Source organism: Heliangelus exortis, chromosome 3 (genome assembly GCF_036169615.1).
Source record: "Heliangelus exortis chromosome 3, bHelExo1.hap1, whole genome shotgun sequence".
Lineage (NCBI taxonomy): Eukaryota > Metazoa > Chordata > Aves > Apodiformes > Trochilidae > Heliangelus > Heliangelus exortis.
The window spans coordinates 63,493,183-63,507,470 of NC_092424.1; the positions used below are offsets into that span (position 1 = coordinate 63,493,183).

Genomic DNA, 14,288 nt, shown 5'->3' on the forward strand with positions numbered 1-14,288 from the left:
CACAAATGACTAGAATTCCTCTTATTTATATGTAATTTATCTAATGCTACAGTTCATACCTTGTCCTATTCCAGAACAAGTAATTGCTAGAAGTATTTCTTCAGCAGGATGCAATCCAACCAATTACCCAAAGTGCAGATGTTGCCTATTATGTTTGCAAGAATCAAGGTTGTTGGGTTTTTTTCAGGGTGGGTGGGCGAGGATGGAGTGGAGGAGGGGTTTGGTAAGATTTTTATTCCCCCTTTTCTCTGTAAGGGAAATCTGCCTGGAGTAAAGACACATTTTTTCAGTTATATATACTTATGCCTTTTCAAAATCTTCAGAAGACCTTTTTTTCTCAGCCCCACTTGGAGAAAATTGAATTTCCTGACTGTAGAAGACATCCCTTCCCAAAACTCATAGTCTGAGTTTTTGTAGACAAGCCATCCTTAATTATTATTACTTGGCTCTTCCCTCTCGATGACGAAGGCTCTTGTAGGCATGAAGTCCAGGTTGCCCTTAGGGGATCCTGATGCCTTACTGTACAGCAATTGTTCAAATCCATCATTTGAATCTGTATGGTAAGGAGTTAGCCACATATGCCAACTTGTTGATGTTACATGACATACAGCCAATCCTTTGTATAAAAAAAAAGTCTTAATGTTAGCCGCTGTCCTCAGGAAAAAAAAAAAATCATATACACGCATTCAAATAATTGTAGTTAGATGGAAAATGTCATATATGTAAGTATTTTAATTTGGTATTCTCACATTATGATGAAGAACTGCTGTTCTTAGGTGATTAATTATTTCAAAAAGTTATTTATAAAATGTATACGATGCATTATATAAGAAAGAGCAAAAGATAGTAAGAAAATTTTTAAAAAACATTGGAGCCTAGTTTCTGAGTTTCCCATATTTGTTTTGTTTAGAGTCACTAGTAGTTCACAGCAAGTTTTGAAAAATTGTTCCACTGCAAAAAAATCCTCTCGTATTTTATATTTTGTCTTTTTATTATATAGGGCATTTGCACAAGTATGATAGATTCGTTTCTTAGATGTTCCTTTTCTCTTATTGCTCTCTCCCTTTTAGAATCATCATAATCCTCACAATAGATTGAAATGAAAATGGTTGTAATATCACAATGGAAGAATTATGACTGCAAGCAGAATATAAGCAGCAGGTTCTTAAAGTGAAAGTATCATGTTTCCAGAAATCTAGCATTGCAAATAAAGATCAATGGAGAAGAAATAACTGAAAAAATATTTTTTAAATGGCTTTTTCTTTCACTTTTATACTTTCTTTGTATTATTTGATGAAAATAAGGTCAGCAAGTACATGAGAACAACCTACATGTTAGATGATTGGTTCCACTGGCACATTATCTTGTCTTCATCAGCAGCCACTGGCTGAGGAAAAAGTATAAACTGAAGCATAAAATGCTTAACCCCTGCCCAATCAGAATACTTACATTTAGGCATATAAAATAAAGGAAACTCCTGAGGCAGAGATTATATCTTTGTATTCAAAAGTCCCTTTTCCTTTTATTTTCAGTTCCTATCATCATCTGGCCTTAAATCATAGGAATGTAAGTTTCTGTTCATGGAGTTATGGAGTTTTTCTAATTAGCATTACTTAAACTCTTTTCATCAGAGATTCTTTACTTTGTTGTGGTTTGAGTGGCGGTTTTAGTTCTTTTTGTTATTTTGGGGGTGTTTCTTTCTATGCTTGTTTGGTTGAGCTTTTTTTTTAAACAGATACCACATGGTAGTGTACTGTATCCTAAAAAATCACTATTACAAAAAATCCAAAATATGTGCTACACCTTACAATTCGGCATTCAGAAGATAGTTTTCACCTCATATTATATAGTAGTAGCAGTACTTCTATTAGTGTTAGTTACTGAAGATTGTATGAAGTACACATTTTCTTTGAATTAGATAATAAAATAGCGTGATAGGCTGTGTCTTTTATTCTACAAACTTCTTATTGAAATCAAATAGATCAAAAGATTGCTATACATAATTTCTTGGGATATGAATAGAAAAGATTAATACAATTTACTTCTTTAAATTATCAGATGTTCTCTATTGATCAAATATAAGACCAATACAGTTATAGTAACAGAAAAGGAAATTAAAAAGTACACACAGCCATATGTAACTATAATTGCCTTTTCTGAATTCAATCATTCAGTTAATTTTCATGCACCATGCATCATTCTTCTCCACAGTCCATAATCTCTATTCTACTTCTTTTGTTATGTAGAATTGGTGCAGCATAATTTCAAACTCTTTTTTTAACATTTCATAAAGAATATTACATTTTTATAACTATCAGTCACCAATAGATTTGCAAATGTTCCTCACAGCAGCTCCAGTCACAGCTTTCTAAGCCTTTAGTCTGCAGAAAGACCACCTTCTGATTTTGTAAAGTTTGCCAATATATACATGTGTTAAGAGGTTTTTCATTCTGCACTTTATTTATATAAGCTGTAGAGCAATACTTCAACACCCTGTGCAATGAATTTAGAAGTCTGTAAATTCTGGTATCAGCTGTTGAACTCCTTTTATATATTATTCCCTTTTATTATTTCACTTGCATTCCTTCACTTGTGTGTAGGAGGATGTAGTATGATGAAAAAGAAAAGAATTAGCTGATTGCCAGCCATCTCAAAAGGAGATTTATGCTGCAACTCTAAACAAATTATCTTTTCTGTTCAACAGCTTGTAGAACTTCCTCATACTCAGAACACCTACACTAACTTCCCCACATCCATTTCTGCTCTGAATTGTAGATCACTGCCCTAATCACAGAATTTGTTGCAGATAATGGTGAGAGGAGCTTTCAAAGATAAAATGAATTTGCCTAATTAAATTGTCTTTCCACCTGCTTCCCTATCAATGTTAGGAAGAGTCTTGACTTTATATTACCATGTATGACCAACATGATTCATGTTGGATCAACCTGGTTTCCTAACCTGTTGAAGGTTACAAGGAATACAGATCCTCCATAGGAAGTGCTTTTAAATGCACTGTAACCTCATCATTTAGCAGCATTAAGAGGAAAGTGAAAGGTTTTGCCCAGCTGGACTCTTCTTGCTCTTCTCTGAGCTGTTCTGCAACCTCCTACTCATCATCCAATTTTTGCATCTCAGCCTTTGGTGCTGATAGAGTGAAATGGTGGAGGCTCTTTGCCTCAGGTTCTGAGGGTCTCTTTTCTCCCTGCTCAGCATTTTGTTCCCTCAAAAATGCATGAAGGAGGCAAAACCCACTACTCCCTGTGCCTGTGGAAGTGCTGGGAAATTGGCTACGTGCTTATGATGAGGTAAAGGCATTTAGGATAAAAGTCATTAAGAATACTTTAGAAAAGAATATAGCCAGTGATATTTCATTGCAGGCTGCTATTAACAACAGCATAAATTCTGTCTTTTTCTTACAACTTATGTTAGCCAAAGGTGTAGAAACCATAGCAGAGAGACAACAAGAGGAGGATGCCAAAGTCAGGCATAAATACCACCTGAGCAACAGGCACAGGTATAGTCTTGTGGTAGAAAGCATTTTCCCTGCATGGAGAAAGAGCGATCACTGAGAGAGCTGTGGACTCACTAAATGTGACATGCTGGACCTATAAAAATGCAGCAGATCATCATATATTCATTGGCCAGTCCTTCACTGAAGGGTTCTAATCCCTTGTCTTCTTCTCCCTGTGGTACCCTCCTTACTGTAAGGTGAGACTCCTGCCTGCCTGATTGCAGCAGTGGTGGATTGATAAGGTCACCAGGTTAAAGCCCAAGGCTTGTGCCAGTGCTTAATATACGGTGTGGATTTTTACAGTAATTCTTTCTCTTTTCTGATCCCTTAATTAGTATTTAAATATTCCAAGTGAAGTGGAATAGGTCGAACAGGAGCCATTAATGACCTGAATCCAGAATACTCTATAGCCTATTTATTGGAGTGCTCATCAGGGGAGTGGAACAGGCAAGGCAAAATCTACCAGCTCTCTCATTTAGAGCAGACTGCACTGAGGTTTCTCACATCCCAACTGAATTACCTTATTCAACAATATTATTATTTAAAAGAGAACAACCTCATTTTCTTTTAGTAGTATGACTAGCCCTCTGCTTTTAATATGCCCAGCCTTAAAAGTACATTGCACATGAAATATTTTACTTTATTATTATTATTTGCACTATTGGCAGAAAGATGACATACATAAATTAACTCTGAAATAATGTAAATACAGAAAATTACTATTTTACATTTGAATGAGTCTGAATGGGATATAGATATTTCATGGTTTGGTTTGTGATTTTTTTTCTTTTAGGTTTTTTTTTTCCCTGTGATAGTGGAAGGTATAGCTGCTGAGCTGTAAAAATCAAGTGTCCACCCTTAAACATGGACTCCTATGCTTAGTATGCCTTAAGCAGAGTTCAGCTTACAAATATAAAGCATATTTTAGCTAAGTTGCCAGAACTAAAAGCTCACTCAGGACTCTGAAAGTCACACAGAGTTCTCCTCAAAGTTGTCACCAATTGTCAAGATTTATTTATACTTACGAGACCTTATGGGTCTTCAGGTTGTATCCTAAGTGACAACTCTGAAACCAGAGAAATATCACGTATTTCAGAGTTTTAGCTGTTTGGAATTTAGCAAATCAATCTGTTGATGTAAGGGTGACATTTGTGACCCGATGGAGCACTTCTGTGTGCATGAGAAATTGTGATGTGAATTCAGAGGTATATATCCTTGAAATAATCTTTTTTATAGAAATATATGTATAACTTTTTAAGGTTATCCTCATTGAAAATCAATAGCAATCACAACCTGAAGTGCCAGGAGGCTCTTAGGCATGTGCTGGTGGATTAAAATTGCATGGCTGAAATTGTAACAGCCTTCAGCTGCACCCTCCACTCCTGTGATGGATGTTGCTTTTCCCAAAGTGGAGACAACTGATCTGCTCATGAATCTCCTGACCCACTGCAGTGTCCATCTAAAATAAGCTGACTTCGATCCTTGTTGGCCGGTAGTACAGACAATGCAATTTATCTTGGGAGAGAAAAAGTGTATTATTTGTCTTGGGAAAGAAAATGTGTATTATATGGATGGAAGGGATGTCAGGAGACGTTCAGGAATCTGATGCTAACCTGTTGCTGTAAGACCTCTGCCATCTGTAGAAGTAAAACTCAGTAGTCTCTGTCAGGTGATTTCAAAGCAATAGAAATTCCCGTCTTTCACATTCCTCCCTGAGCACCCAAAACCCCACTGACTTCTTGTAATGGTGTGCAGCTTAACTTTAACTTTTTTAAGAAAATGGAGAAATGCTGCTGGATGAACTGGTGGAAACATTGCCCATGTGCAGGTCCTCTCTTTCTCTACTGATCTAGAGGTGCAAATAGCAAGACTGCAGGCTTGGGGAGGAGGTTAGCACTGGTAAGAGCTGGACAAAATGCACACAACACCTGGGCACTGCAAAGCAAGGAACAGGCAGAGAAAAGCATCAGGTTAATACCACGAGTACTAGAATAACAAAATGGTTGTAAGCAATAATCTTGGTTATGAAATTTTGATGTTATCAATTTACAGTCCCCCTCCACATGCGATTCTAGAGTAAAAAGCAAAATCTACCTCAGGAGTCCTCAGAGCCACTCCTCTCGTCAATTTTCTTCATATTAGTATCTAGGGACATAAAAATCAAATTTCTCTTTTCAATGTTTTAGGATATCTTGCTTGTGTTCTTCCAGGCTGTTCAGAAGTTACTGTCCTGTAGATGATGCCTGCCAATCCTATGCGGATGTCTCTGATATCATAAAGTATCCATAGCAACACTGGAGACCTTTCTTAGGCACCTGAATCAGACGGCAACCACCTGCATTGTGAAACTCTGGCAATATAACAACATTTTTCTTTACCTTTCAGTCAAATTTGAGTCAATATCTGTACACTCCCACTTCAATGAATGCAGAGATGGTGATTTTATTGTATAACATCCTGAGTTTTTAGGGGGAAATCTGATGTGCCTGCATCAGCAGCCAGAAGCGTGCAACAGATAACATTATAGCATACAGAGCTTTGGCTCAGAAGCATTGTTCAGATTGATAAATTCTGGGAAACTATTTTCTTCAAAGAAGGCATATAGCAATCTGAATCTGAAAAGTTAGATCTGCTTAATAGGAACTAACCATTTTTACACAGAACAAACCTAGAAGAATGATCCTCTGAATTTTTATTTTAAGTCTGTATCTACATACACATATGAAGTTTTAATTACTTGTATTATAATTGTGCAAATATCTATCATTAGTATGTCCTCCGAGATATGCTCTGGTGCTAATCAGATTTGTCAAGATAATACTTTTCCATTCTCTCTTACACATATACTCTGACTGATATCCCCTAGGGAAAAAATGCATAATGTGTCATTTATGACTTGTTGCATGCACAGATAACTTACATTTTGTGTGCAGTAGGATAACAAAATGCTATTGATTTTGAATTTTACTTTAGAAATATGGTCTCTATTGCTAGTTTTTGCTTAGTAGATTTTTCCTCCTACTGTGAAATACTTGATTTAATATTTATTTTTGGATAAATGGAAGCAGTGATGGGTTTACAAAATTTTTTTAAGTGTATGAATCCCATGCTAGTAGATAGACATTATTCATAAACAGAATAAACATTCTATACATAAGACTAAATTTAAAATAAGTAACAAAAGCTTGTCATATGCCAGTATTGTTCTGCTTATGCAATATTGTTGTGTAGCAGAGCCACTTTCTGGGACTTGAAGGAAGGCAGTGATGATTGCAAGGATGCTTGTGCAGCAGCAAGCTGGAAAGGTAGAGCTAAGGCAAGTGCACACATAACAAAAAAAAAATAACAAAAAAGAAATTTATGTGTGTGAAATAGATAAAGGTCATTTCAGCATCACTTCAGAACACGCTTCTCACTTTCTACAGAAAAAAAGAACAAAACCAATATTCATTATGTAAGGATTAGAAGCCTTCTAATGACATATTTATATACGATAGATCAGGATATATATATATATAGGATATATATAGGAACCAGACCAGGATATATATACATATATATATATATACATATATATATAAATATATAAAACACATCTTCAAATATTTTAACAGTGGCATACGAGCAGATATTGTATACTAAACAAAGGGGGGGTACTATGCTCTTCTGCTGGTTTTGACTGTGGAGTTATGAATATTGTTATTATTGCATATATTGAAAAATACCATTCAAGATCATGTAGATCATCACTGTCTTTCATGAAGCAGAGTAATTTGAGAACTTTCAAATGTGGTCGTGTGTCATTACCACTAAATGGTTAATGTGTCAGAGGTTTTTTTAGCTAAGATACATGCTCACCCTCCTACCAGCTTTCTGATACCAAACCTGTGCTTTCTGCAATTAAATCCGCTTTGTCACTATAAATATTGTTTATTGGGAGTTTATTTCATTAAGTGAAAAATACCACAAACAAAGGTATTTAAAAATTAGCTACAAACCTCTTTGCAAATTTTTTGGATACTGAACATGTAAATAATTTGTGTTTCTGTTTGATGAAATGGAGTATATACATTCTCATTGCCACTGATATGTGTCCTTGTCCATTAGAATTTTAGCCAAACTTTGAGTGGCATAGACACATTAGCTCCATTCCAGGCATTGGTGATACACTTAATCACATCACCTGAGAATCTGGCCTACAGCCCATAACAAGACAGTCCTTTGGAGAGTAATAATATTTTATGCTTTCATCAATCACTTCCCTATGTCTGTAGCTAATCATGGCAGACTAAAAAATGTCATTAGAATCACAAAGGCGGATTGTGGCTATTTCACCATGTTTGCTCCCAAATTAACTTCCTAAAAGTGGCCACTGTTCCAGAGCAACACCTAGAAAGCTAATTGTATTTAATAATGTAATTTATTTTAAGTATTCTTACAGACTGATTTCAGAACACTTATACACTTGGTTTTTAGGTCTCAAGTGCTAAAATTCTGTTTCCTATTCCTTGACTATTTGCCTAGGACATATGTCTACAACTACGACAATAATAGATGGTAAGAACGGATCCGTTCCCTCAACATCCATGAAAGTGGGCAAGAAATCAATTACAGAAGACTTCGTGACAACGTTCAGCTCACCAGCAGCATGGATACTGGTTGTTGCTCTGATTGTTACCTGGTCAGCAGTAGCTATTGTAGTGTTTGACTTGGTGGATTACAAAAACTTTGCAGGTAAAATACAGCATATTCTGTTTGATGTCTTGTATAGCAACATTTTAAAATTTATTAAGGAGTGAGTATTATGTAAATATACATGTCTCTACTCTTCTTGGAGACAGCACAGTGTCTCTGCTGAGTTTACCAAGAGAGGAGATGTTGTGAGAAATGTCAGAATATATTAATTTGCACTTCATACATCTTTATGATTTAAATCTCTCCATTCTGCAGCCCATCCTACTCCTGGAAAATGTGTCTGTTGACAGTAACACAATAAGTGTATGAGCATGTATAGTCAGATTTCTGGTTTCTATATAAAATTATTTATAGAAAACAAAATTAATTAGCTTACATGTTATTAAATATATTAAGTTTAATTTAAATTTAATAAGTTTAATTTAAACATTTGTAACTTTAATAGTTGCCTTGAGTATTCTGACACTTGCTCATACAGTTCAATGACAAGAAAAATGCAAGAGAGAATTTCTAAACATACTAACTCTAAGTTCCTCTTCAAAAACCATAAACACCTTAATATTGACTAAGTCTCACCCCTGTCTTCAATAAGGCAATAATTCTAGCCTAGTTCAAGATTTAGTAAACAGTGAACAAGCTCAGGTTGTGGGGTACACACTGGTTACTGAGGTCAAGGATGAAAAAGAAGTGGGTGGTACTGGGAATGTGATTTTGGTTGAGGAACAAGAAGAAAGGAATGGGAAATGGATGTTATCTCACTGCTTCTTAATTTTTCTATCCTGTAGCTAGCAATGATATGTAATGAAAGATCAAATAAATTAACCACTTATATTTGTGTTGGGTGCTTAGCTTTCAGCAAGCCACTTCAACTGTAAGACTTTTGTGAGGTAAATATCCTGTATCAAGTGGGAAATGTGCATGTGAAACAGAAAAAACGTATTAGGGTCCTTTTCTTTCTTAAATAAGACTCCATCTCTGAAGTGATCACAATAGTCACAATTATTAACTAGGAACTTAAATTAAGACTGCAGTCTTTTAATTCAAAATGAATTGAGTGGAGGTTTCAAAGTTACTTTTCTGGACTTTATTAGTTTACTGATAAATCCATAGTTTTTTTGTTCTGCTAAATATCAATATTGACCTCCTGACTTAATCAAAAAGTTTCTGAGACACAAATAGATCTTGAAAGAAACCGACCAGTTCTGGATCAATGGATGACAAAGGAGCTTGAAATGTGGAGAAAACATATCACAAATCTCCATTAAATTTTTTACTTCTTATCTGTCCTAATTTTCAGAAGGAAGTCACTTGAGTCTCAGCAAAACATAAATTACTTTTGACTCATCCTCTCAAAACAGGCATCAGATTTTAACACCACATACTCCCTGCTACAACATAGGATTAAGCCAAGAGAGACAAACCACCATATTCTGCTTTTGATTTTCCATATTAACTATAAGTCAATCAGTCGTGTTCTTAATATGTTCTCAATGAGCAGTCAAGATCCAGAGTGTAACTCAGAATAAACTCTTAAATTAAGCAACTCCTGAACTGGCTGTCAGCTCACACATGCACAGAGTAATGCTAAGAAACGAGAATCTGTATTCATATTGGAAGCTGAAGGAAACTTTCTAAGCAGATGGAAATCCGATGTTCATGTTGTATTGGTTAAATGATCTCAACTCCCACAGGCATTGATGGAAACTGACATTTTCAGACCAGGCTGTATAGAAAATATTATGAAATTGAAACAGCAGGGTGAGTTTGTATTTTGTGGAGATCTCTGAGAGAAGATACTCCAGTATTTTGAATTCATGAGCTGATTTCTTTTCCTTCCAAAAAGATATTTTTGTTCCTAAGCCATTAATTAAGCCAATGTCTAAACTGAGTCTCAAGGGTAAATGTTAAAAGAAGGAATTGCTCCTTCCAACAAAGATTTAATATACTGTTACATAAATATAGCAATGGCTACATAGCTCTTAATCATGACCCTTGGATTTTAACCCCTGAATTCCTACTCAGTCTGATTTTTCCAGGGTAGACCTGTTTTATAAAAATTCCATGGAAGAAGCTGGAAATTTCACTTAGGATCACCTACCTGATGTTACTGATAGCAGAATAATTTTTACCCTCTGACAGTTTGACTCTTGGCCTCCAGTGGAGGTAATGACATCTTTTTGGACAGAAAGAGATTCTGTTAGTCACATGAGGTACTTAGGAAGCATCCAGCAAAAAATCTCAGTGGAGACACAAAGTTAACTAAGGGGCAGATTCTCTAGCCTTGCAAATAATTGGATCTGTGACTTTTGAAATCAGGAGTTTACTCATTCATGTAGTTAAGCATTTTTGTGCAGGAGTTTCATAGTGGTTCCTAGTGGGACAACCTAAACACATCCTGCACACATCTGCAGTGCCAGCCCTTTGCCACAATTATGGGTAACAAGGACCTGAGCTGGGAGAGCTTTGGGAGACCTGGGTCAAATGCCAAACACCTCCACACAGGGGCTGGCTCTGAACTGTGAGCTCCCACCAGACACTCCCACTATGTTTCTGTGCCAGAAATGATGGGATCTGCAGCAGAGGTACTGGTAGGACTGACTGCAGCAGAAAACAGGACTGGGATGACATAGGAAATCAGGCTGGGAACTGTGTGGCTGAGGAACATACACAGATTAGTCCCTTCTGGTTGCACTACAGAGCTGCTAGCCTTTGGGCAGTAAAGGAAGTTTTATTTGTTATGATTACTCAGAGACTCATGGGGCTCAGTAGAAACACACCAGCTCAGCAGAGGAAGTATTTTAGACTTAACACAAGCATTGTTTTCTTATTCAACAACTAATTGTCTTGAAAGCAAATAATTCCAAAAAGACATGAAGTATCAGTATATGTGTTTTAGTTCTTATGTATTCTTTTTATCAGCATAAAATTTATCAGTATAAACTTCATATTTCCACTGTGAATCCCTCTATGATTAGAGGGCCAACCCATAGATTCTGCTTCTTGATTACTATGGTTTCGTGTTCTTTAGGAACTAAAGAATCAAGTTTGAAAATTTTGACAATTTCTATAAGATGAAATTTGTCCCAGGTTTGGTTTCATAACTAAAATGGATGTGGTGAATTACATTTTAGGGCACCCTCCCTACTCAGTATTTGAAAAAAAGCCTTTAGAACTGAGGGAAGCTAACAGAGGATAACAATTAAGTTTTAGGTAGCTGTAGTTAGATTACATTAATTTAAACTCCACTCATAAAAAGATATATTTTGTGCAATTTTACACACCCAGAACATGATTACTATAAATTCAGTAGTAAAATGTGTAGTGTTCAGGAGGTACTGGTTATGATAAAAAATATTGCAGGGGGGCCCTGTGTTACAGGTTGCTTGTGTAAGGCTGTGCCTCCATGGTGGTTATGTGTCAGCTTGTTCAGAGTTTAGAACAGAGGTGGGATCTGCAATTCAACTTTGGCAGTGGATTTTGAGGAAAGCCTGAGACAAGAATTGGATCAGTGCTGAAAGATTCACTCATACCCTGAAGTTGGAAATTAAATTTTGCAGTGTTTTGCCTTAGTGTGTTGCATTCATTCCATTGAGGAAAGAAATGAAGGCTTACATTCCTATCATACTGTATTGTACAACTATACATGACTGAAAAATATATTTGTAATGTGGTGTGAAGGTGACATGCATTACAAAAGCCTGAGATAAGAAACTATGAATCTCATTCAGAATGTACCATGTACAAATATGCAAAAAAAGGATCATACTCCCTTGTATATGTTCTCAGGATTTTCAGAAACGCAGAAAAAAATCATTTTAGTTTGATTGCATGCTTTGCAACAGTTTGTTATTACTGCCATACTTTGTGTTAGAAAACACACCTTGTTAATCAGCTTCATAATTCATTAATGCTTTTCATGCATTTCTTGTACACATAACTGGATTATATATTTTAATGGGTAAATGTAACTAAATAATTTAAGATTATTTTAGTCCTAAGGATTGATTGCCCAAGAACCCACATTTGTTAATGCGCTAATAATGAATTTAGAATTCCTTGCCACCCCTGTGACCAAGTACAACTAATTAACACTACCCTAATTTCAGATCTGGAGTGTTCAATATTCAGAGTAAATTAATAGAGATTTAGTGAGTCACCTAAAGGCCAGAGTCAATCAAACCTAATGAAACCTCACCAAATCTATGAAATCCAAAGACTGTTCACAAAATAATCTTAAGTGAAAAATATAGAATACACACAGAGCACAGTGAGCCTGCCATTTTATTATGGCTGCTCTCATAAGTGGAAAAAGAGTAGCCTTGTGGTGGATAATTCAGTTTTGCTCAACCGTAAAATCGTTTTTTAGAGACCTGCAGCAAAGAAGGATTTTTGTGGAGGTAATGCCTGTCAAGGACAGGAATGACGAGCTACCAGAACAGAGAGGCGTGGAGCTCCTACCTCCAAAAGGAGCAGAAGGGATTCCAGTCAGATGTTTTGTTTTAACACTTTTCCCCCCCTTTTTCGTTTAATGTCAGAACATCTGGCCAAATTTTTGTGGGGTCTATGGCATCAGCTTCTGATTAACACAGCCTGAAGTCACTGTTTACCTTCCTTATCTTATGGTCTTTGCTGTCTTGTAGTGACAGAAAGCTTTTTGCTGGCCCTGGTTAGTCAGGATGATATACCTATTAATATTCTCCAGCAGAGGAAAATTAAAAAACCTGAAAATTAAGAGCCATATATTCACATGAACATCTGTATTTCTGGAGAAAAAAGACACATGAAGAAAAGGACTCCAAACAGTTTATACTGTATGACTGCCACAGGGGTATTGTTTTCCTCCGTCTCCTGCATGTAAAAACTGTAAGGTGCAAAAGCTATTAGGTGCAGAGTTTGTATCATCATTACCAGGATTTTTGGGTTATGTTTTTGGTTTGGGTTTTTTTTTAAGATAACCATTATTAAATACATACACATCATTTTTTTTCTCCTGGATTGTCATCACGCTGTGATCAGTCAATTTGACTTGCATTAACTGGAAACTTTTAAGGACTTGAAAAAGAAAAGCATATCTTGTATGTTTTGACAGTATGTTCCCCAGTATTGAAAGTGATAACACCTTTAACTTTATTCAGAAAAAAAAGGCTTATTTTAAAGCACCAGCAAGCTTAATGGAACAGATCATTTTGTTTCTTGGTGTAAGCAACTTTTAACAGCTTCACCAAATTCAAATAATTGGAAAAAGCTTTTCCACACATGCAAAACCCAAGATAAATCTTCCCCACAAAAATGAGAGGTAAAAAAAGGTGTTGGGTCTCACTGTACTCACCTTGGAACTTATCAGAACAGTGCTATAGTCTTTTGAAAGACAATTTTTACTGTATTTACATGTGTCAATCCAGAGCATGAATAAACAGCTTAGACATTTTAAAGTGGTTGAAGAAATACTTAATTGAATTATATGGTAATTCCACTAATATACCCAAACCCTACAAATTTTTTTTTCATTCTCTTCAGTAATGTTAAAACAGCTACAGAGATTTAAACCCAATTCCATTTCAAAGAAGTTCTGCCCAGGTGACATCTTATTTCCTGTGTTTCACTCTGCAGTATAAACTCCTAGAAAATCAGTTTATATTGAGAAGAATGACAGTCCATGAAGTACTGCAGTGATGCAAGTATCATGTTCATCCCAAAAGGTCTAGCATATACAAGGTGATAAATTGTGTTAGATTAAACTTCACGAGGTCATGAAAGTGAAAATGTGAAATTTCAGAAGCTGGGTATAAGGAGGGATCTAAGAAGAGAAATGTCTTGCATGCTTAAAAGTGCCTCATGGGACACAACTCAAATTTCTATCCCATAATGATATCAATAACATTTCTAATTTTAAGCATGCAAAGAAAATCAATAATTAATTTAAATAACAGTTGCCGTGATGTAATTATTTGGTTATTTGCTACTGAAGAAATAAAAATAATTCAATTAAAATCAACTATATGTAATATATTCTTTTCAGTAATAGAAGATGTTTGTAACTTGTGAAAATACCCGTGCCTTATTTAACCACATTTTTTCATTG

General features: G+C 35.7%; 1 protein-coding gene across 1 annotated transcript in view; it reads left to right on the top strand.

Moving 5' to 3' along the window:
- The window catches only part of TRDN (triadin), a 212,082-nt gene that overhangs the window by 27,640 nt on the left and 170,154 nt on the right, over positions 1 to 14,288 (top strand). Inside the window, 1 exon segment of the mRNA XM_071742449.1 lies at positions 8,031 to 8,245. Within this exon segment, the coding sequence (XP_071598550.1) occupies positions 8,031 to 8,245 (215 nt within the window).